Here is a 20,762-nt window from a genome sequence, read left to right as displayed (position 1 = left end):
GAGGTTCTATCAAACCTCAATGTTGATTTTAGCAAAGCGGTAATGCAGAGAGGTGGGGTTACGCAGGAGCAGCGTTCCTCTGTGTTCCTTCGCCTGCCTGAGGAGGGTGCTAAGGAGGCCAGAAACGCTGACGAAGCCCAGAGCCTCCCCACAGCCTGCAGAGAGGGAGAAGTCACCCTGGGTGACCCAGCCCAGAGTCACCCGGGAGCAGTGAGAGGCGACGCTCGGAAGAGGATCTGGCCACAGCCCGAAGACGAGGTCGACGGACGACTGAGGGGATGATGCGAGCTCTCCTGATGTCATGTGACTTGGCTCAGAGGAAGAGGGATGGTCTGGCTCTTTGGATGTAGCGGCTGTCTCGAGGCCCGTCTTTTTGCATTTAATTCTGCTTTTAAAGTGGTCTCTGTGCGGGGGCTCCTGGGGGCCGCCGCTTCCGGGCCCTTTTTTGAGCAGCTGCAAATCCTCCGTGGTCGGCGCACACACCATGGCATGAAGCTCCGGTTTGCCCTTAGACAGCAGCGACAGACGAACCCACACGAGGCTCAACCCGTGGGCGTCGAGAAACGACGTCACAGCCAAGCCGTCAAGAGGCGCCGCCTCCCCGCCTCGGCACGGCCTTTGACCTCTAGATGTGGTGGGTCTGCACCAAGCGGAGAGGAGTCTCAGTGACTTCTTGCTCCTGGGAAACAGAAAAACAACCAAAATCCATTCACAATTGAAAAATAGTCAGATTAAACTTGGTTGCATTTCACTGGCCTCATTAAACACGGCGACTGACAAGATGTAGCGGAATGCTCCTTTAAGTCCCAATGCTGAAAACAAACATCGAGTCACCGGACAGAGACAACCAATCCATTTCCTTCTCATAAAGTCCATCACTCGGGATGAGGATGGATGCAACTCTTCTAATCTCTGATTTATGGCAGGAATCTAATGCTGGATGTACTTTGGGTGTTTTCAATCAGAGCCACTATGATGAAAAGGAGGCAGGCGGGAGAAGACCCACACATCAACCCTCTCAAGAGCTGCTCTGGGGTCTCCCAATAAGAAATAAACGAGACAGAAGGGAGGATTGGAGGAGCCGAGGCCTAAAAAAAGATGGAGCCCGTTTCTGCTTGAGGGACCTCCAACAGTCAGTTATCACATTTTTAGCAGCTAAACGGCTGAAAGGAGCTTTAATTCTGGAGCGGGTGTGTGTTTGAGTTTATGGTAGAGAAAAAGGGAAGCATAGAATAAATGAAAAGAGCACAGATATGAAGTGAGGACAAACACTTACCTCAGTACGGCGACACGGCGCGTCGGCTTCATCACAGTGAGATCCTTGTGTGATGTCATCACCTCCACCACTGCGTCACCCTCTGCTTCGGTTTGGGTCTGGCTCGCTCCTGTCCCTCCCTCTCCGCCTTCCCCCGAGATAAGCTCCCACTCCTCGGCCAGCTGTTGCCACGGGCAACAGAACGGTGCCAGACATCCATGCTTGATGTAATTGGTCCTCTTGGCCGGAGGACGCCTACAGAAGATGGCAGAAGGTCAAACCTTTTTCAAACTGTTGGGGCAACCCTGATAATGTAAGAGATTCTGGCTCGGCGAGTCAGACCAGCACGCAGCCTTTATCTAAACGGAAACGGACGGCGTGTGTGACAGAAGTAAATGCTCTTGAACCATTTCCATCAGTGAAGTGTGTCTTCTATATTCTGAAGACGTTTAAAGTCATTATTCGCTCGCCTCCATGCTGACGGAATGTCCAGTAAGGTTTCTTTATTCCTCCAAACATTTCTAAGCTTCACAGCAGATCTCCAAACTGCTTTCAGCAAGGCGGCACCTTGGTGAAACCTAGGTTCAGGTTTGTGTACGCTACGCACACCTCAGATTGCGTGTCAAAAGGCTTCTGGAGACTTGAATCCTACCATGCCTGCTCTGTGGAGTAATTTCCTGTTTTCATTTAGTTTTAAAACAATACCCCATCTTCGTCAGAGGCTTTGGAAAACACCGCAAGAAGCTCCAGATGTGTTTTATCGACTGAAAACATCAGCAAGCGGCAGACTAGATGATGCCGGAGATTTCATTTGATTCGTTTCTCCCAAGATTGTTTTTGTTCCACAGGCTGGCATATCAGCTAGATACCAAAATAATATGACCCCGGTTCCGACGATCGTATGCAGCGTTGTGATATTTGACTCTTTGCCGTTTAGTGTCCATCTAACCTTCTGAACTTGTCCAGGAGCTCTGCCTGCTGCTCCTCCTGAAAACGAACTCCTGCAGGGCAGTCTGGGTAATCGTGGGGGAAGTGGGGGGCTCCTTTATTCTGGGAGTGTTTCAGGCTCATGTTCAGCCCACCGATGCGAATTCCTCTATACACCTGGCAGGAAACAGTCAACACTGGACTTGAGAGCGCGTCGGCCGTGAACGAAACCCGAGGGGTTTTTTCTCGTCTACCTTTAAATTCCAAGGCACATTTAACATTTTCAGTTTTCGCTCAGACAGTACGGAAATACACTTCCCACACACTTCCCAGCAGAAAAGAGTAGAATCGAAACGAAAGGCGAGTCAAACAGAAGTGGCGTCCATTCTACCTACCAGGGGGACCCAGAAGGCCATGCCCCAACCTTTAGGAACCAGCAGGTCCCACCCAGCACCCCAGCAGCTCATCTCATGTCCCACCCGCTTCCCAGGCTGCTGGACCAGCAGGATGGGGACTCGACCTTGTAGGGGAGTGGGCTTCAGCCTGGAGCCCGGCACAAGCACCTCGCTGCTCATATGGTTCAACTCCTGCGGGCAAAGGTCTGAGAGACTTCAGCTCAACACGGACAAAAATAAATAAATTCTGATTGAGGCACATTTTCCGTGCGAGACATTTGCGATGAGCCACCTGCTCTGGGATCTTGTTTTCAGTGACGTTGTTCCGGACAGACTGCTCCCACAGGAAGCTCTGGCAGCAGGGTTCAGGAACTCCTCGTAACATCAGCTCCCTCCTCTGGTCCTCGCTCCCCTCTGGAACACAGCACGCATACAGCCAATCAGGGGAGGCAAGGGGGAAACGTTTCCATTACCAAACTATTAGTGCTGGGGTTGAGAGATTTTCACTCCTTTAGAAATTATTTAGAGCCAAATTATTGATAAGAAAAGCAAAATACACGGACCAATATTTAATGAAAGGTTAACCTACTACTTGGAAAATATCCTCAGTCACCGTTTTTCTCCAATGCTTTACTTATTCTCATAAGAAGACGACGTCTCTCAGCAGTTAAAGAATTGTTTCTAGCTCTAGGTTATATTCACACTATCTACAGTTCACAATCGGTACTTCTATTCTAACAACTTTTGCACTGCCTCTTTAATTATTTCTGGTGTTCTTGCGGTAAATTTGTGAAATGCTACGAGCATTCTCATTGGTCTAAAATTATTTATCCAATCACTAACATGTTAAACGCTCTAAAGATATTAGATTTTTCTGTGCCACAGAAATTTCTTCACAAAATGAAAAACAATTCTCAACTATTCTGTAACCCTCCTGCTGACAGGTACAGATTTACTCCAACTACAACACAACTGTTCCAGCTGTTACTCAACGTGGCAGCAAAACTCGGTACACTAAACAATTGACGTCTCAAAATTCACCCTTGAAAAAAAGGTAACTGAGGAATGTTTTTGGCAGAGCGGCTGCGCCCTTATTCAGGATTTGGTTCACATCCTTCGGTTGCAGCCATTAAATCCCCCGATGGAGGAACAGCTCTTTTGAAAACTGCCACCACCTCATGCTGACTCCGGCTGTTCTCCAGAGGAGACGTAAAGCTCTCGCCCAGGTTTGGAAGATTTCCTCATGTTGCGATTGCATGCCTCGGACTGATACTTAAACCAGGCCTCATCATCTCTACGGCTACCGCTGCAAATGCCACAAATGCATTAAACACAAATGCAGAGTATGAAATATATTAAAGACTGAGTGTCTTTTACAATTGCAAATCTAAAACAAATCCAAATCGTCCATAGTTAAAATCCATTTCAAGGAGTCATGAAATCCTGCTCCCTACACTCTGGTTATTTCACGAATAAAGGTGAATACTGACACACGCAATCAGACATAATTGTAGTATCATCACTGAAATGTAACTTTCTTTATTTGTTCAACTGGATCGCTTGATATTACTATAAAATCAAAAAACATGATCCTAGAGAGATTAAAACCTAGAAGCCCAAAGAGTCTGGTCGATACCAATGCGTCAACGTTTCGGTTCCATTGAAATCAGCTGTTGTCAGTCGCTGAGGGCGTGTTGGGAGTACAAGGTCCTGCCAGGATTCGAACCTGGAACATCTGCATGGCGAGGCAGAGGCCCCCCTGGAGCACAGAACCAGACGTGTACTCTCTGAAACACCCTCAGGACCAGAAACAGACTGATTCTGGGGCCCTTAATAGACATGGAGTCAAGTCTGAGGAAATACTCGATGCTGTGTATCTGCAGACGAAGGCGCCGTATGTCGTTAGGTCAGATTTTACCTTCTGCCTGCTTCACACAGGGCACAGCTTTAACCTTCTTTGCTGGTAAAGTTAGCCTGGGGTCATCCACAGTCAGACCCAGCACCGTTCCTGGGGGGAGCTCGCCAGTGGAATAGATGCCTGGTTGAAATCACAGCCGTTAGACACGTAAACAAAGCTGGAAGGCAAGAAGTAAACGTTACAAGACAAGAAATATCATGATCGGAATCAAATAAAGACCTTTTAAGGTGTGGTAGACATCAGCTTGCTGTTGATGCAGACTCATCTTGCTGTGATCTCTGCAGTGCTCGGGCCACCAGAGAGAGGAGGGCAGAGATTTACTCGTTTCCTTCAAAGTAAAAAAAAACAAAAAGGCAGCTCTTCAACGTGAACTGCAAGTAGACGTCAGCGACGCTTCGCTTTTAAACGGTCTTACGTCACAATCTGTAGCGGCTTCCAAAGTTTCTGCCAAAACAGAATGAGACTGCGGTCCAATCAGGCGATAGCGTACTACCTCCATTGTGAGATCACTGAAACAGATTCATGGCGTGAAATGTACCATGTATGGAGTCAACGTTGAACTGAGATTACCCATTTTGAAAGAGAACTAACTTTATAACTATTCCAGTTGGGCTTGACTTCCAGGTAACTGGGGTGGTGGGAGATCTGGTTCCATCCCCCAGGATCTTTTTGGCTGGGGGTCCACTGCCATCCTTAAAGAATTGCTTCCTCTTGGTTCCTGTTACCCGCCTGGACCCAAGGGTCTTCTCAGGGGTAGGTTCGAGTTCCAGGTTGGGAGCAGGCGTCACCGCTGGAACAACTGGAGAACTTACAGGCTCACAGCACAGGCACACAGACCGTAACTCAGGGAGGAGATCCTGCAAAGAGCATACAGTTCCCGGAGTCACCATTTTACAAAATCCAGCTCGAATCTAGGTCAAATCCTGAGTTGTAAAAATCAGATCATTGGTTCAAAGTCTTCATTGCTTGTTTAAACCTCATTTAGGACCATACGATAAAAGGTTATAGTTATATCACAAAGCTAAAAAATAAAATAAAAACATCCAACAGGAACGGAATAACTGGAATCAACAGGTAGAAAGGCCAAATCAAAGAAAGTTATATTTTTAAACTAGAAAGAAAATAAAACATTTAATATCTTAAAGCCACCTCTGAATTGTATGAAAGAAACTACCAGATATACTACATGTTGGGATTTTTTTTTTATATATATGTATACGGTATATCTGGAGGTCTGCAGCTGACAAAAAACAGGAACCCGTTCATATATCCACTTTGTTCATGGCTCCATACAGCATTAATCCAAGCCCTAATTCCTACTGTACCATTTTCATAGTGGGATGAGCCCAGATCCACAGCTGCCTGTGGCTTGAGTCTTGTGCACGAGGTCTCCAGAGGAAGGTAACGGGGCCCAGGGGCTGAGAGGGGTACTGCCCCGCTCTGTACACAACCACACTGCCTTGTCTTTGCCCCGACAGACTCAGAGCTGCTGCGAATGTAGGACCTAGAAACAAACATAAACGGCATGCTAAAGCTGGAACTGTCAAGTGTCCTCATTACGCATATTACCGTGCAAACCTCTGAGGAAGGATCACTCTCAGCGCGTTTGAGAATGTCCGATTCCTGATTAAAAAGCATCAACGTAGGAAGGAACAGGTTGAAAATAGAGCGTTTTCTCACCAGCTTCCTTACTGGTCAGCTGAGAAAGAGCAGCCAGCAGCTTGCTTTCGTCCCCCTGCAGCTCTATGCAGCAGTAGTATGAAAGATCCTGAGTTGAGAAAACCAGAGGGGATCGGCCACTGAAAAAAGATATTGTGAAAAAGACGCTGCTTTAGGCCCGTTACCTGCAGCAGACAGTAGCTGCTCATCGCTCTGTAGCAAGGCCGGTAGCATTTGTATGTCGGTCTGTCCCCAAGGCAGTAGCCCCACTTCTTAACCATGTGGAAGCGTTTCGCGTGCCAAATGTGCGTCTCCAGCCAAATGTTCTTCCGCTGTCTACGATTAAACTCCAGCAGCAGGTTTCCGTGCCGCCGGCGGGCCTTGCGGCTCTTGCGCTTTGCCTTTTCCTTCTTCTTTTTTGAGCCAGACAGAAGGCTTTTCTCCCGCTGGAGGACAGAATCGTCACAGAACATTCAGAGGGACACTTAAAACCGCTTCTTGGATCACGCCCAGCTCTGAACTTTACCATTCGGTTGGCTGCGGCTCTGAGTCTGCAAGGGAGCCGCTTGGTGTTGTGGCTCATGGCCCGTCTCCTCATGTGTTTGGGCAGGGCTCCAAACACATGGCAGCTGCCTGTTGTCTTGGTAACTGCCTTCAGCATGGCACTCACCTCTGCAGCCCTGGCCCTCGCAAAAGCTCCAGCTGACAAGGGGCAGAAGGGATGGAGAATAATGGAGGCACTAGATAGTAGCGGGTTATAAAACACATTCATGGTTACGTCCTTCTTTATATTCGCAGTTGGGCTTAAGTTAATGTCTACTTTATGGGTGGCAGGGAAAATGTGAACTTTGTAAAATGTCATCTGTCTGATGAAAAATAGATGTCGGTAATTACCAAGACATCCTGCTGGACAGTCACAAAGGGTAGAGAAGTAATTCAGCTACTCTCAAAGAGAAACCCTCAGTTACAGTGGAAAAGGATAGAAATAGAAGAATATCTCTACCAGTGATGTGCTTGGGCATCTCTTTAGCATAGCCACCGCCATCTTTCTGGTGTCCACGGATCCACCCGCTCCTCTGCTGAGAGCTCTTTGACCTTGAAGTTGATGGATGGGCATCAGGGGTACCTTCATCTTGACCTCCACCTTTGGGGAAGATTATTATATAATGATCACAAAAAAGATTGCATCCAAGGAAGACCAAATTGAAAGCTCCCTTGGAGCCACAGATAGCCAGGAGCAATTGCCTTGTTCTTTGTAAAATAATGCTAATGCTGAAAAGCTTGTGTGCTGTACATGCATGCTAAATGTTGCATGTTTATGTCTGCAAGAGTAGGATTGTAAAGTATGCGCAGATAGCATAAATACTGCAGTAATAGTACCCTTGCTTGGAGTGCAGGGCGGGTACTGCACACTGACGGGCTGGTCTCTCATCTTCTTCCCCCTCCTCTTCGCTTTAGCTGCAGACATTCTGTGCAGTATGTGAAGATAGCGGTCAGTCTGGATGGCACAGATACTGCTAACGCTAACTAGCTAGTTTAAGTTGGGGAGGAGCTCGCGTAAATTACAACGTTCCACAGCGAGGGCTCGCCTCTCGTCTTCCAGAAACGCGCGAACTAAAAGTCCTTCTTCCTTCCAGTGAGCTTCCGGCACGCTGGTTGTCCTACTTCCTGCTTCCTGCTTCCGCACAAATGACGCAATGCGATTGTTTTTTAGCGTATAGGAGCAACTGAAATATGTAATTCCGTAAAACACGTTATACGGACGTAAAATCGGAACTAAGATCTACGTTTTAGCTCATCACAATGATTACGTGATAATTAAATAGTTATGCGCTGTTCATGCGTCTCCATAGCCGTAGGAAAAGTAGACTCAATCATCATTTGCGCGTCTACTTCATAGTTTACGGTAAAACAGACTTCGAGTCAGGCCACCGGATACTCAAGCAGTGACCTGCTTGCGTGCGTCGGCAGCGACATTGCTAAGTGTTGGAGTGATAAAAGTACTGTAAACAGCAGCACATATGGAAAACATTATGCACAAAAAACACTTATTTCTCGGCCAAATCTGGAAATTAACTAGCATGTCCCAAAAAAACGAGCTCAATACGACACTGTGGATAATATTTTGAAGCAAAAATGTTATCCAGTATTACAGAGAGAATACTGCACAATAAAGAGTAAGATTTAATACATTAAAATGTATACCATCATAACTTAATCATGTACATATTGTATGTGTACATCTGGTGTACTGCTACAGTGTAGCCCACATTAGAATAATAGTATTAGCACTGATTAAAGTAGTTGTTACTTGTATGCTAGTTGTAAAATCACAAATAAATAAATGTTTTTAGTCTGAATCCTGTTGGTTCGCGATGTGACGGCCTGCTGCAGTCCAACACTTAGCAATGTCGCTGCAGAAGCGCGCCCCCGCGTCACGTGACGCCCTTCCGCGCTGTCCATTTCTCGTACAGCTGTTTCTGAACGAGACTCGTGTCTTTCGCTCGTTCTGTTTCGAGTACTCTGAATAATAATAATAATGGCTGCGTTGATCAAGAGGATTATCAACACGCCGAAAGCCCCCGCCGCCATCGGCCCCTACAGGTGAGAAGAAGGTTGAATTAAACGGGAGAGTCTCTTCTCGTCTCATGACATTTACTCCGTTTGTTACAGTAACTTGTCCTGTTGACTCAGAGATGTACGAAGTCCTACTTATCGGGGTTTGGGTTGGATCTCAGGCTGCACGCTGAGCTGCTTGTGCGGCTTAGAACGCAGCTTCTGTCTGATCACTGGCTGACATATTGTACTTTATCCCCTTATCCGAGATGGAAATAAAATGTCTCAGACATACTTAAATATATAAAGTGCCGCCTTTACACGGAGGCTGGTAGTACTAAATAAATGTTGAGAGAAACGTGGATAAATATTGAAGTGTAATAACACAGGTGCACCGAAATAAGACACGCAAGTTCATTTGAGTGAAATGACGATCATAAAATCTGCCTTTTCGTTTCCCTTCTCTTCACACTCCCGTAATCCATCTTTGAATTTCATTCTTCTTTATTTTCTGTGCCTCTGCCAGCCAAGCCGTGTTGGTGGATCGAACCCTCTACGTCTCCGGACAGCTGGGGATGAATCCTGCCAGTGGCCAGTTGGTGGAGGGGGGTGTTCAGGCTCAAACCAGACAGGTCGACCCCATTATCAGAGAGGAATTGGATTACTTTGATGTCACTTTCAGGGCTTCTTTGTGCCATTTAGATTAATTGAATACCTGCTCTTGATCAAATAAATGAACGTGTGAGCGAGGACAGACGTTCTTGTTTTTGCCTGCAGGCGCTGGTGAACATGGGTGAAATCCTGAAAGCAGCTGACTGTGCTTATGAAAACGGTGAGTAGGACTGAACGACCTTATTAAACGTGTTGCTTTTGGATTTGATGCTTCTCCAGTTCAGCGTTCCTCTTTCTGACTCCAACGTTTGCATTTGTCATCGTTTCCTGCAGTCGTCAAAGCAACAGTGTTTTTAGCCGACATGAACGATTTCGCCAGCATCAACACAGTTTACACGGAATGTAAGTGTGTCTAACCCCCCCCCTCCCCCGTTTTCTTGTTTAACCATCTGATATGGCCTGCAGAGCTAAAGTGCAACTAATTTCAGGTCACAAATTAGGACGTCACTTCCTTGCGATGCAGACTTTGCCACAAGGTGGCAGTACAGCACTTCCATTTAACAGATGTTCAAACTGGTTTAATAAGTCAGCTTTTGCGCATGAACCGTACACCCTGTCGTCATTCTTGCAGAATTGACGTGATTTTCTTTCATGTCGAACTATTTCAAACTGTTTCTGTGAGACGATATTCATGATGAACGTTGTAAACGAGCCCAGAAGACGACCACGCCAGTGGAAGGACAAAGAGTGAAGCCTGAACGGCTGCTACCAGAGGATTATGCTTTTAGATGTAAATGTTAGACCTGCCTTGTGTGATTCTCCAGATGGATTCGAAATCATTTAACTGAAGTCAAAAATAGGAGTTATTTCTGTGGCTTTAATTGCACTACAAGTAATGCAGTTTCATAGGTAGCACTGGGAGCTAGCGTTGCACGGCCAGTGTCTCCCTTCAGGAGGTTCCAAGCCCGACAATGCAGACGGTAGGAGGTGAGTTAGAGGAGGAGGAGAAGTTCTTACGCTCCACAGGTAGGAGGTGAGTTAGAGGAGGAGGAGAAGTTCTTACGCTCCACAGGTAGGAGGTGAGTTAGAGGAGGAGGAGAAGTTCTTACGCTCCACAGGTAGGAGGTGAGTTAGAGGAGAAGGAGAAGTTCTTACGCTCCACAGGTAGGAGGTGAGTTAGAGGAGAAGGAGAAGTTCTTACGCTCCACAGGTAGGAGGTGAGTTAGAGGAGAAGGAGAAGTTCTTACGCTCCACAGGTAGGAGGTGAGTTAGAGGAGGAGTTCTTACGCTCCACAGGTAGGAGGTGAGTTAGAGGAGAAGGAGAAGTTCTTACACTCCACAGGTAGGAGGTGAGTTAGAGGAGGAGGAGAAGTTCTTACGCTCCACAGGTAGGAGGTGAGTTAGAGGAGAAGGAGAAGTTCTTACGCTCCACAGGTAGGAGGTGAGTTAGAGGAGGAGGAGAAGTTCTTACGCTCCACAGGTAGGAGGTGAGTTAGAGGAGAAGGAGAAGTTCTGAACTGACTTGGATGAAGTGCTTCAGAGCATCCTAGCAGTGAGAGAGTCGTGATTGGAGCAGACCTCAATGGGCGTGTTGGAGCAGGAAATAGAGGAGATGAGGAGGTGATGGGCGAGTTTTCTGTAGTTTATTTAAGCAAAGCTTAGCTGTGTGAGCCTTTTAATAAATATCAACATGCATAAATGTGTCTGAAAGGTAACATATTTGAATGTTGTCTTCAGTCTTCAGCTCTAACTTCCCATCCAGAGCTGCCTACCAGGTTGCTGCTCTTCCCAAAGTAAGTATTCGAGGTAGAACTTTGCTTTTCAGTTGACTCTTGCAGCGGATTTAAAATGAAGCGCGTATTTGATGCCATCTCTCTCCCTCTCTCTAGGGGGCGCTGGTTGAGATCGAAGCTATTGCTGTATTGGGCCCACTGATCAATGCTTCCTAACAAATAAACCCATCAAGCAATAAAAACCAGAAACACTTTGCAACTGAGATTAAGTGTTCATTATTTCAATAAATTGCTTTCCTTTATTTAGTCCAATAGAAATTAGCTAGAAATGGAAAAAATCTTTAATTTAGACAAATGAATCCACCGTTTTCTTTGCCGTGCTTTGTGCATATCGTCTGCTCTGGTTCTGTGTACAACAGAGACTGCAGTAGTATTTATTGTAATACTGCAGCCTGTATAATGAAGCTGCTCATTCAGGCAAGTCTTTTTCTTTTTTTAAACTGGCAATGCTACATTAGCTCCTGCTAACCGCACTACCCGTGGTGCCATGAGGCTGCATTACAGATGAAACTCAGACCTGTTTCATTCAAACAGTTTTAGTGAAGAAGACTTTATTCTGTGCACAATGTTAGAATTGCAGGCACGTCAGAAATATTACACAAAAAATAAAGGTTTGATATTAAACATTAAAATCGCACAAAAATTAAAATCGCACATTCATCAAATGTTAACAAATATGTTTAAAGTGTGTAGAACCTAGTATTTAAAAATCCAGTCCTACTGTAAACTGTTACTGTTCTACACATGGAGGCAACACAAACCCAACCGCATTAAACACCCATGTTGTCACTCTTAGTGTTCATATTCAAAATTGGACCCACCTTTAATTTTAGGAATGGAGTTTATCTGGCAGCTACAAAATATCTGCTCAAACCCAGAGATGCATCAGCACAGTTTATCTGCATCCTCTATGGCTAAAATTCCTAATTTCTATTCAACATTTTTCAATGTTTATCAGTATTCAGTACTAAAAAATGCAATTCCTGTAAAAATAAAAGTTCGGATTTTGGCACAATTTCCTTTCAAGCCTTAAATTAGGTGATTCCAGTTACCAAATAAACCTGGCAGTGTCGACCTCACCAGCGTGTTTCACGTTCTTTGCCTGCTTTTATTCACAGCTGTGTTTTGGTTGTATTTCCCAGAAATAGCCATTTGAAATAGTCCAGGATTTCCTCCGCCGCATCCTTTTCTAGTTTGTCATGCTACCTCACCGATTTTTACAGGATATGGCACTTGTTTCTGTTTTTAAGTGCTCCTTTGCGTACGCCTGCATGTGGAATATGGCTCCAGGCACATATGGCCTCAGTAAACAAAAAATATATTTACAAATTAGAAACTATCACGCTCTTTCCTGAATGAATTTTATAAGGCATCAAAGGTACTCAAGCATCTAATTATGACAATGAAAATGTGTCGTTTAGCGTTGCTTCTCTTTGTTGGATTGGCCCAGCTCCATTAGGTAGCTTTGGTGAATCTCCTGTCTGAAACAAGATAAAGAACAGAGTGAGATGTCCCGGACGCATCTTCCACCATCATTCAGCATGTACAATTACAGTATTGTACTGTAATTGTAATAGTATTGTGTTGCATTCTTACCTTGTCAATCTTTTCTTCAGGCTTTCTAAGGCTGTGCATCCCATTTGGCCTCAGCTGTTGTGCACACACACACACACACACACACACACACACACACACACACACACACCCCACAGGTCTGAGAGAAATTCCCGTTAAAGTCATGCTGTGTTCTACATGTGCTGCCGTCTCTGCCCTGACAGAACACCGTGTTCTCTGGGAGGCTGGGGTGCAGGTTGCCCTGAACGCTGCAGGCGATGACCAGTGAGTCGTGCAAAACGCATAATGGTTCTAATTGGTTTCGGTGGAAGGTTCATCGCAGTAAAGTCCTCCGTACTCAGTTGTGCATTATGTGGGTATGTCACAGAGTTTAGTCAGAACATCACTGAGGCTTTTAGCCATATTATGAAAAACATACTTTTCCCATGTTTCTACACTATTATGCTCATTTTGGGTCCTTATCAACCCAAAAACAGATAAATAAACCATCCAGTCAATCCTCCGTAGTTTGCCTCGGTCTGCAATCACCTACTGAAACGGAAGAGCTGGAAGAGGGAAGTCTGGGCTTCCCTGCTTAGGCTGCTGCCCTCGTCACCCGACCCTGGATAAGCAGTTTGAGGATGTATGGATGCCCCAGGGCAGCTGTGGCTACCGCTAGTAGCTTCACCGCCACAAAGTATGGAGTGAATGAATAATGCACAATGTAAAGCGTCTTTGGGTGTCCAGAAAAGCGCTCCATAAAACCAGCGCATTATTATTATAGATTTTTTTATTCCATCCTGAGTTTATTTATCGTGGGTTTATTGCCAGCTGGGCAGATCGAGCTGAATCCACGCACGCTATTAGTTCAGATCTGTAAGATGTTTGTCTTGGTGTGACAAGTAGATGAGGGAGACGTGTCAAATAAAAGCTTCATGATGACAATTTATTTTATTACACCCTGAGATTATTGGCGTCATTGCGCCGTGTGTGTGTGTGTGTGTGTGTGTGTGGAGAGACACTCTTCCCCTGATTGCGCTCCGCACGTCCAGCTCTCCCTCTGTCTCCTGCATGAGTCGAAGAAGAGGAGCAGAGTGGATAAAGTTTTTTTGTGGTAATGTCCCAACATTTATTGTGTGTGCTAAAAGCATCCCTTACAGTTAGCGTGCGTGCGCACATGCTCGCTATGCACGTACTTTTGCTTCCAGGTTTAGAGCGTGCCTGGCAGAGCGGTTTGAGACAGAAATGAGGGACGCTGTCCTGCAGCATCTGAGACAGAAAAGAGGGACGCTGTCCTGCAGCGTCTGATTGAGACAGAAACGAGGGACGCTGTCCTGCAGCGTCTGTTTGAGACAGAAATGAGGGACGCTGTCCTGCAGCGTCTGTTTGAGACAGAAATGAGGGACGCTGTCCTGCAGCATCTGTTTGAGACAGAAATGAGGGACGCTGTCCTGCAGCGTTTGTTTGAGACAGAAATGAGGGACGCTGTCCTGCAGCGTCTGTTTGAGACAGAAACGAGGGACGCTGTCCTGCAGCGTCTGTTTGAGACAGAAACGAGGGACGCTGTCCTGCAGCGTCTGTTTGAGACAGAAACGAGGGACGCTGTCCTGCAGCATCTGTTTGAGACAGAAATGAGGGACGCTGTCCTGCAGCATCTGAGACAGAAATGAGGGACGCTGTCCTGCAGCATCTGTTTGAGACAGAAATGAGGGACGCTGTCCTGCAGCATCTGTTTGAGACAGAAATGAGGGACGCTGTCCTGCAGCATCTGTTTGAGACAGAAATGAGGGACGCCGTCCTGCAGCATCTGTTTGAGACAGAAATGAGGGACGCTGTCCTGCAGCATCTGTTTGCTATTTTGACCAAAGTCTGGCACAGATATTTCATGTAAGTGTTTGGGAACTGCATGAACTTTTGGAAAAAGGGTATAATATGTGAGCTTTAAATATCATATTGTGATCAGGCATAGAAGGCCATTACAATTACTACTACTACTATGTTATCAGTACTGTAATACTCCAAACTGATGCAGTGATGTAAAAGCAAAAGAGTTATCATTATTGACATACAATCACTTTAAAAAAACGCAAAAACTTTTTATGATATTTGCCTGCAGGCTTGGAGAATAGAGAACATCTTGTCATTTGAGGCAGTATGGCTTGATTGTTCTGTGTGTTGTTCACCATAGAGCACCATAGAGCACCATAGAGCACCATAGAGCACCATAGAGCACCATAGAGCACCATAGAGCACCATAGAGCACCAGGAGCTTTGAGCTGCGTGACCAGAGGCGTTGTGCTGACATTATGCACCAACTATGCTTTTGAATCCATAAATGGGGTTTTTAATATTAAAATGTAATAGATTCCGGACCTCATTCTGGATCTGATCCTGAAGATATTTCATATCAGAACCCTTTATGACTTTCATTTTTGGTGAGTGAACAAGATATGATTTTGTTTTAAAAGCCTCCATTATAAGTAAATGGGAAAATACAGATTAGTTTTGTATCCAGGCGGGCATCCGGAACCCTGTCATAATTTAATGGGATCTAAATGAGACCAAGACCCGTCTTCAGATTGTTTTTTTTCCCATCAAGATCCACCCAACAGTTTTTCCGTAATTCTGCTGACAATCAAACAGACAGACAAACGGTGTCAAAAACATAACCTCCTTGGCAGAGGGAAATATGGAGGCGTTCAGAGTTTCTTACCTGCCGGTACTGAGAGTTCTGTCGTAGTGAACTCAACCGCTGGAGCCTCTGCTTGGATTTCACCATCGGCCTCAAGCTCTGATGTCCCTGGTCCTGAAGATCCTTCTGGAGCTGCTGGTGCAGATGGAACCTCTACCTCCTGGAGCACCTCAGCACCAGAAGGTTCGGATTCAGAAGACGGAGCAGGAGTGCTTTCTATGAGAGCGGAAGCCTCGAGCAGAGGGGGAGGCCCAGCAGGCAGCGTAGGAGGACCCGTTTCCTTCACAACAGCAGCCTGAGATTCAATTTGTGCCTCAACTGATGCTGGATCTGAAGGAGACATCTCTGGAATAATTGCTGAAGCAATATCTGTATCTGTTAGAGATTCTATGGCCTCAGCAGATGCTGAGGATTCGGGTAGTGAAGTCACATCCAGTGCTACACTTTGAGCTGGTGGCGAACCTTCACCGGGGGATGCGTCCAAAGCCTCACCTGGTTCTGAGGATTCCTCTGGAACTGCAGCTTCACTCGGTACTGGTTCAGGTCTTGAGGATTCAAACGGGGCTGCAGCTTCACTCGGTACTGGTTCAGGTGTTGATTCAAACGGGGCTGCAGCTTCACTCGGTACTGGTTCAGGTCTTGAGGATTCCTCTGGGGCTGCAGCTTCACTCGGTACTGGTTCAGGTCTTGAGGATTCAAACGGGGCTGCAGCTTCACTCGGTACTGGTTCAGGTCTTGAGGATTCAAACGGGGCTGCAGCTTCACTCGGTACTGGTTCAGGTGTTGATTCAAACGGGGCTGCAGCTTCACTCGGTACTGGTTCAGGTCTTGAGGATTCCTCTGGGGCTGCATCTTCACTCGGTACTGGTTCAGGTGTTGAGGATTCAAACGGGGCTGCAGCTTCACTCGGTACTGGTTCAGGTCTTGAGGATTCCTCTGGGGCTGCAGCTTCACTCGGTACTGGTTCAGGTCTTGAGGATTCAAACGGGGCTGCAGCTTCACTCGGTACTGGTTCAGGTCTTGAGGATTCAAACAGGGCTGCAGCTTCACTCGGTACTGGTTCAGGTGTTGATTCAAACGGGGCTGCAGCTTCACTCGGTACTGGTTCAGGTGTTGATTCAAACGGGGCTGCAGCTTCACTCGGTACTGGTTCAGGTGTTGAGGATTCAAACGGGGCTGCAGCTTCACTCGGTACTGGTTCAGGTGTTGATTCAAACGGGGCTGCAGCTTCACTCGGTACTGGTTCAGGTGTTGAGGATTCAAACGGGGCTGCAGCTTCACTTGGTACTGGTTCAGGTGTTGATTCAAACGGGGCTGCAGCTTCACTTGGTACTGGTTCAGGTGTTGATTCAAACGGGGCTGCAGCGTCACTCGGTACTGGCCCAGATCCAGTGGATCCAGCAACGGCACAGGCCTCAGGCTCTCCAGAGGTCACCTCTTCAATAACAGCTAGCATTTCAGGTTCCACACATTCAGCAGCAGGGGCCTCTGTTGGAGCCTCTGGGAGGATTCTGACTTCAGGAACATCAGCCATCAGCCCCTCACCAGCAGCTTCAGGTTCAGCGCTGACTTCAAGCGGCGCGACGGCCTGCTCAGCGGGCTCTGCAGGTTTCGGCTGAGGTTCAGGAGCGGTCAAGAGATCCTCCCCAGAGCCAAGATCCTCTTGAGCCTCCAAAGCTATTAAAATGACCTCCTCCTCATAATCAGCTCCTGGTCGAAGGTCGCTAGGTAAGGCTGTTTGCACCGGCAACTGCATCTGGTCGTTGATGGTTTGTGCGTCTTCTGCAATGATGCCATTTTTAACTGCTGCCAGGAATGACAAAAGAAGATTGATCATAGTTTATGACTTGCATACATGCTGCTCTGGTTTTTACAGGATTTCATTCAATTCAATAAAAAAAAGTTATTTTTATCTCAAGGTACTTTCTAGTTCGAGAAGGAAAAGACCTGCAGGAAAAGATAGAGCCCAACCCGTCCCACAAGAACAAGCTTTTAGCGATGGAGGAAAACTTCCCTTTAACAGGCAGAAACCTTGAGCAGAACCCAAGACTCATAGTGGACCCCCATCTGTCTTGACCGTTAGAGTGCAGAGAGAGAGAGAGAGAACAGAGGAACGATAGACAGAAAAGAATGAAAGAGTGAAACCTGAACTGTAATAAAGGAACACATTTATGTACATTTGGCCGATGTTTATATATACCGATGTTTATATACCCTGTTTGAATATCTACGACCAACAGCTTAACTCCAGATGGAAGGCAAAAGGTGAGGAATGAGGCAAATAGATTGCGTGCTACAGAAAGCATCCTTTCATTTCCGCAGTTGAAAATATTAAATATTAAAGCCTGCGTTTGGACCCAAGGACATGCAAGTCACACTCGGAGGAAATTAAATATCCACACAGAAAGCTTTCCTTGCCTCGAGGACGGAGCCTCGCCTTTCTCATACCCTGAAACCTGCTCTCATATCTGTGCATGTGAACATTTAGTAAAACAAATACAGCAAATGAGCAGATGTGGAAACTCAAATGCCAGGAACCGCAAAGGATTGACGACAATCCTTAAAGTGGGTTCCAAAGTGTCTGTTATCAGTTTCCCTTCACTCTATTTCTAAGCCAACCTCTCTGCAAAAACTCGAATGAACAAATGAACCAGAAGATGAACGGGTAGAAAGATTCCTGTCAACTATGATGCAGCTTTCTGGTTTTGCTTTAATGTCAGGACTGGTAAAGAGAAGAAATTAATGAGTGGAATGGAATGTGACGGTCTGGCAATTCCTATGAAGATGAGTATGTGGAGGAGTACTGACTACTGAAAGGGTTCCTCTGCGTCAAAGAGCAGTAATAAGGGTGTAGAATGAAAAGCAGGGTTTTTAGATGGCTGTATTCATAGCCTTTAATAGCTTTTGAGTTAACGCAATTTCTTTCATGTTCTCCACCCTTCTCTGCTGATTTATGCTAGAAATGCATCCCACAAACGTCTTTAACGCGGTCTGTGCAGAAGGAACTATTGCGGAGTGTTTGATTCGAGACAGAGGCGCACTGTCCAGGCATGGGTGACTCGTGGGTCAACATTTAGCAGCCAGACATGACAGAGACTTCTGTCAAAACAAGTGACATGGCTGGCAAAGAGCACAGCGGAGAGGGAGGGGGACAGGCAGGCAGGCAGGCAGGCAGGGGCCCGGGCAGGGGATGGGACCGGTGGTGGCCTGGATGGCCTACAGCTGGCTGGTCCCAGCATGATTTAAAGCTTTCAGACACAGTTAGAGAATCCTGCCTCTGCAGCGAGGACAACAAGACGTTCTCTCATCAGGCTGACGTAGAAGCCTGGAACACAACCAGAGCTTCTCCAGGTGAGAGAGAGAGAGAGAGAGAGAGAGAGAGAGAGAGAGAGAGAGAGAGAGACAATGCACACAAACACAAACGTCACAGCAGCTGTCCTCCTGCTAATTGTCCTCCAGAACTACATTCCAGCGAAGGTTGTGCACGTCGGTTGCAATGAGGACATGCAGTGCCTGTACATGCACCGGTGCCTGGCATGATGCAGGCGGGCGTCAGTAGGTTGGAGCCACGAATGAACACTTATGATCTGCGTCAGGCATCGCTCTGTGAGCCTCTCATCTCCTCCGCTGTGTGAGCAGCAAACAATTGGCTTGCATGTCACTATGGATCCTGCCTGAATAGATGACAATCTGATTGACTTCTTTCATGATTTGTTTTTTTTCTTTCCCCCACAAGGAAAAAATACCTGAAGTGACAAATCAGACAGCTAAACAGTGTAATAAAAACAGGTTGGGTCGCAACCCTAGACTTAGGCTACAAAGAATCTGTAAAATACTTATCTACCAATAGTTATATCTGTTCTACCTATGAAGGTTCATGTACCGGTACATGTTATAAATCATAAAATAACCCAATGGAAGGAGAGTGACAATGAAACAGAATTTAACACAAAGTAAATCCAAAAAATCAGTCAAGAGTCCTCTCATTCTCAGTTCTTATGTCGTCATTCATGCCAGGTTGAGTGTCGTAGGTGAGCAGGAATAATTCTGCCCACGAGGTGCTGTGGTGTAGCAGAGTGAGAAAGCACGCAGCGTCCTGGACTAACACTCGGGCGCCCGTCAGCCGGTCCGGCTCAGTGAGAATGGCTTTTGACATTTCAGATTCACCACACGCACAAAGACACAAAGATAAGCAACACTTTGACCTGAGTGACAGTCACTACTTACCAACCGTGTCTCCTCCGCGCTCCTCTGGCTTCGTGCCTGGTCTTTTCTCTTGTTCGACGACCTGCGCGCTGGATGAAGAGCACCCCATGTTGGCAAAAGGCAAGATAACGATAATGATGATAAGGCAAGATAAAAAGTCTGGTAATGAAAGTGTGAACAGCTGTAGGCCTTCAGTTCCTTAGAAGAGCAGGGCACTATCATCTCCTCCAGGCTCTCTGTGTGTGCGTTTGCACGGCCTGCCGGCCATAAACAGAGAGGACGCAGCAAGCAGCGCACGGGTTGCACGCTGTTCAAGAAGGGGGGGGGGGGGAGAACGCATGTGCGTCCAGTGAGTTTCCTCCCCTTTCTGGCAGAGATCCACCACCTGGTAGTCATGTCCGGAGGAGAACAGGTGCAGTATCTATATTTACCTCCGCCAAGGAGGTTATGGTTTTGACGGCGTTTGTCTGTTTGTCTGATTGTTATCAGGATTATGGGAAAACTCCAGATGGGAAAATAATCTGAAGATGGGTCTTGGTCTAAATTAGAGCCTGTTACATTTTGAGGGAGATCTGGATTCCTGTCTGGATTTAAAAATAAATAAATCTGGATTTTCCCATTTACTTATCATGGAGGCTTGTAAAATATGCATTCAATTCACTCACCAAAAATCACTTTTACTTTTCATGGTTGGTGTATAAAGATACAAGAACAATTTAGAACCTTCTGATGATGATCCAGATCAGCATGTGGACGGTGCAGAGCCAATTACTAGTGCTTTTCCAGTTTATAAAGTGGATCTGTTTTTGTGTGAAAGTATTGAATTTTATTTTAATCTGACTGAATAATAATTAACTTTACTTTATTATGACCATTATGACAAACAGCTAAGCACCTTAACTTGGATACTGTTTTACAGAAGTCCTAGAGCTTAAACAAAATATAACATGTAAAATGTTTATTTGTAAGTTACAAAGCTTCTATTTTGATTTAGTATTATATAATAAAAAAACAAGAAATCTGTTTATTCAAACATTTATAAACAGCTTTATTTGCATATAATGTGTTTCACTGTAGCTTCAAAGGCAGGAGAGGAGAGGAGATGCAAATGAAAACACAGCCCACTAAATTTAGTCGTTTGTTAATTTGTTCATTCAGGAATGTACTAGAGTTTTATTTCATGTTAACATCATGC

General features: G+C 46.0%; 3 protein-coding genes across 3 annotated transcripts; 1 reads left to right on the top strand and 2 right to left on the bottom strand.

Moving 5' to 3' along the window:
• Positions 1 to 9: 9 nt before the first annotated feature.
• On the bottom strand, positions 10 to 7,628 carry pop1 (POP1 homolog, ribonuclease P/MRP subunit). Its single transcript, XM_068760291.1, has 15 exons — positions 7,535 to 7,628; positions 7,158 to 7,298; positions 6,681 to 6,856; positions 6,340 to 6,600; positions 6,176 to 6,263; positions 5,821 to 5,999; positions 5,087 to 5,352; positions 4,911 to 5,004; positions 4,715 to 4,823; positions 4,496 to 4,615; positions 2,870 to 2,991; positions 2,578 to 2,769; positions 2,205 to 2,359; positions 1,277 to 1,510; positions 10 to 679 (listed from the first exon to the last, which is right to left on the bottom strand). The coding sequence occupies exons 1-15, from the start codon at positions 7,620 to 7,622 to the stop codon at positions 10 to 12; spliced, it is 2,895 nt and encodes a 964-aa protein (XP_068616392.1). The 5' UTR covers positions 7,623 to 7,628.
• Positions 7,629 to 8,620: 992 nt separating this feature from the next.
• LOC137916027 (2-iminobutanoate/2-iminopropanoate deaminase-like) lies at positions 8,621 to 11,337 on the top strand. Its single transcript, XM_068759151.1, has 6 exons — positions 8,621 to 8,758; positions 9,237 to 9,342; positions 9,488 to 9,542; positions 9,656 to 9,724; positions 11,060 to 11,115; positions 11,212 to 11,337. The coding sequence occupies exons 1-6, from the start codon at positions 8,694 to 8,696 to the stop codon at positions 11,269 to 11,271; spliced, it is 411 nt and encodes a 136-aa protein (XP_068615252.1). The 5' UTR covers positions 8,621 to 8,693; the 3' UTR covers positions 11,272 to 11,337.
• A 4,462-nt stretch (positions 11,338 to 15,799) lies between these two features.
• LOC137917785 (cip1-interacting zinc finger protein-like) lies at positions 15,800 to 19,676 on the bottom strand. The gene is made up of 3 exons (XM_068760521.1): positions 19,589 to 19,676; positions 16,932 to 17,167; positions 15,800 to 16,738 (listed from the first exon to the last, which is right to left on the bottom strand). The coding sequence occupies exons 1-3, from the start codon at positions 19,674 to 19,676 to the stop codon at positions 15,800 to 15,802; spliced, it is 1,263 nt and encodes a 420-aa protein (XP_068616622.1).
• Positions 19,677 to 20,762: the final 1,086 nt, after the last annotated feature.

Source organism: Brachionichthys hirsutus, chromosome 3 (genome assembly GCF_040956055.1).
Source record: "Brachionichthys hirsutus isolate HB-005 chromosome 3, CSIRO-AGI_Bhir_v1, whole genome shotgun sequence".
Taxonomy (NCBI): Eukaryota; Metazoa; Chordata; class Actinopteri; order Lophiiformes; family Brachionichthyidae; genus Brachionichthys; species Brachionichthys hirsutus.
Note: the sequence above shows the minus strand (reverse complement) of the source record. Positions and strands in the feature narration are given on the sequence as shown.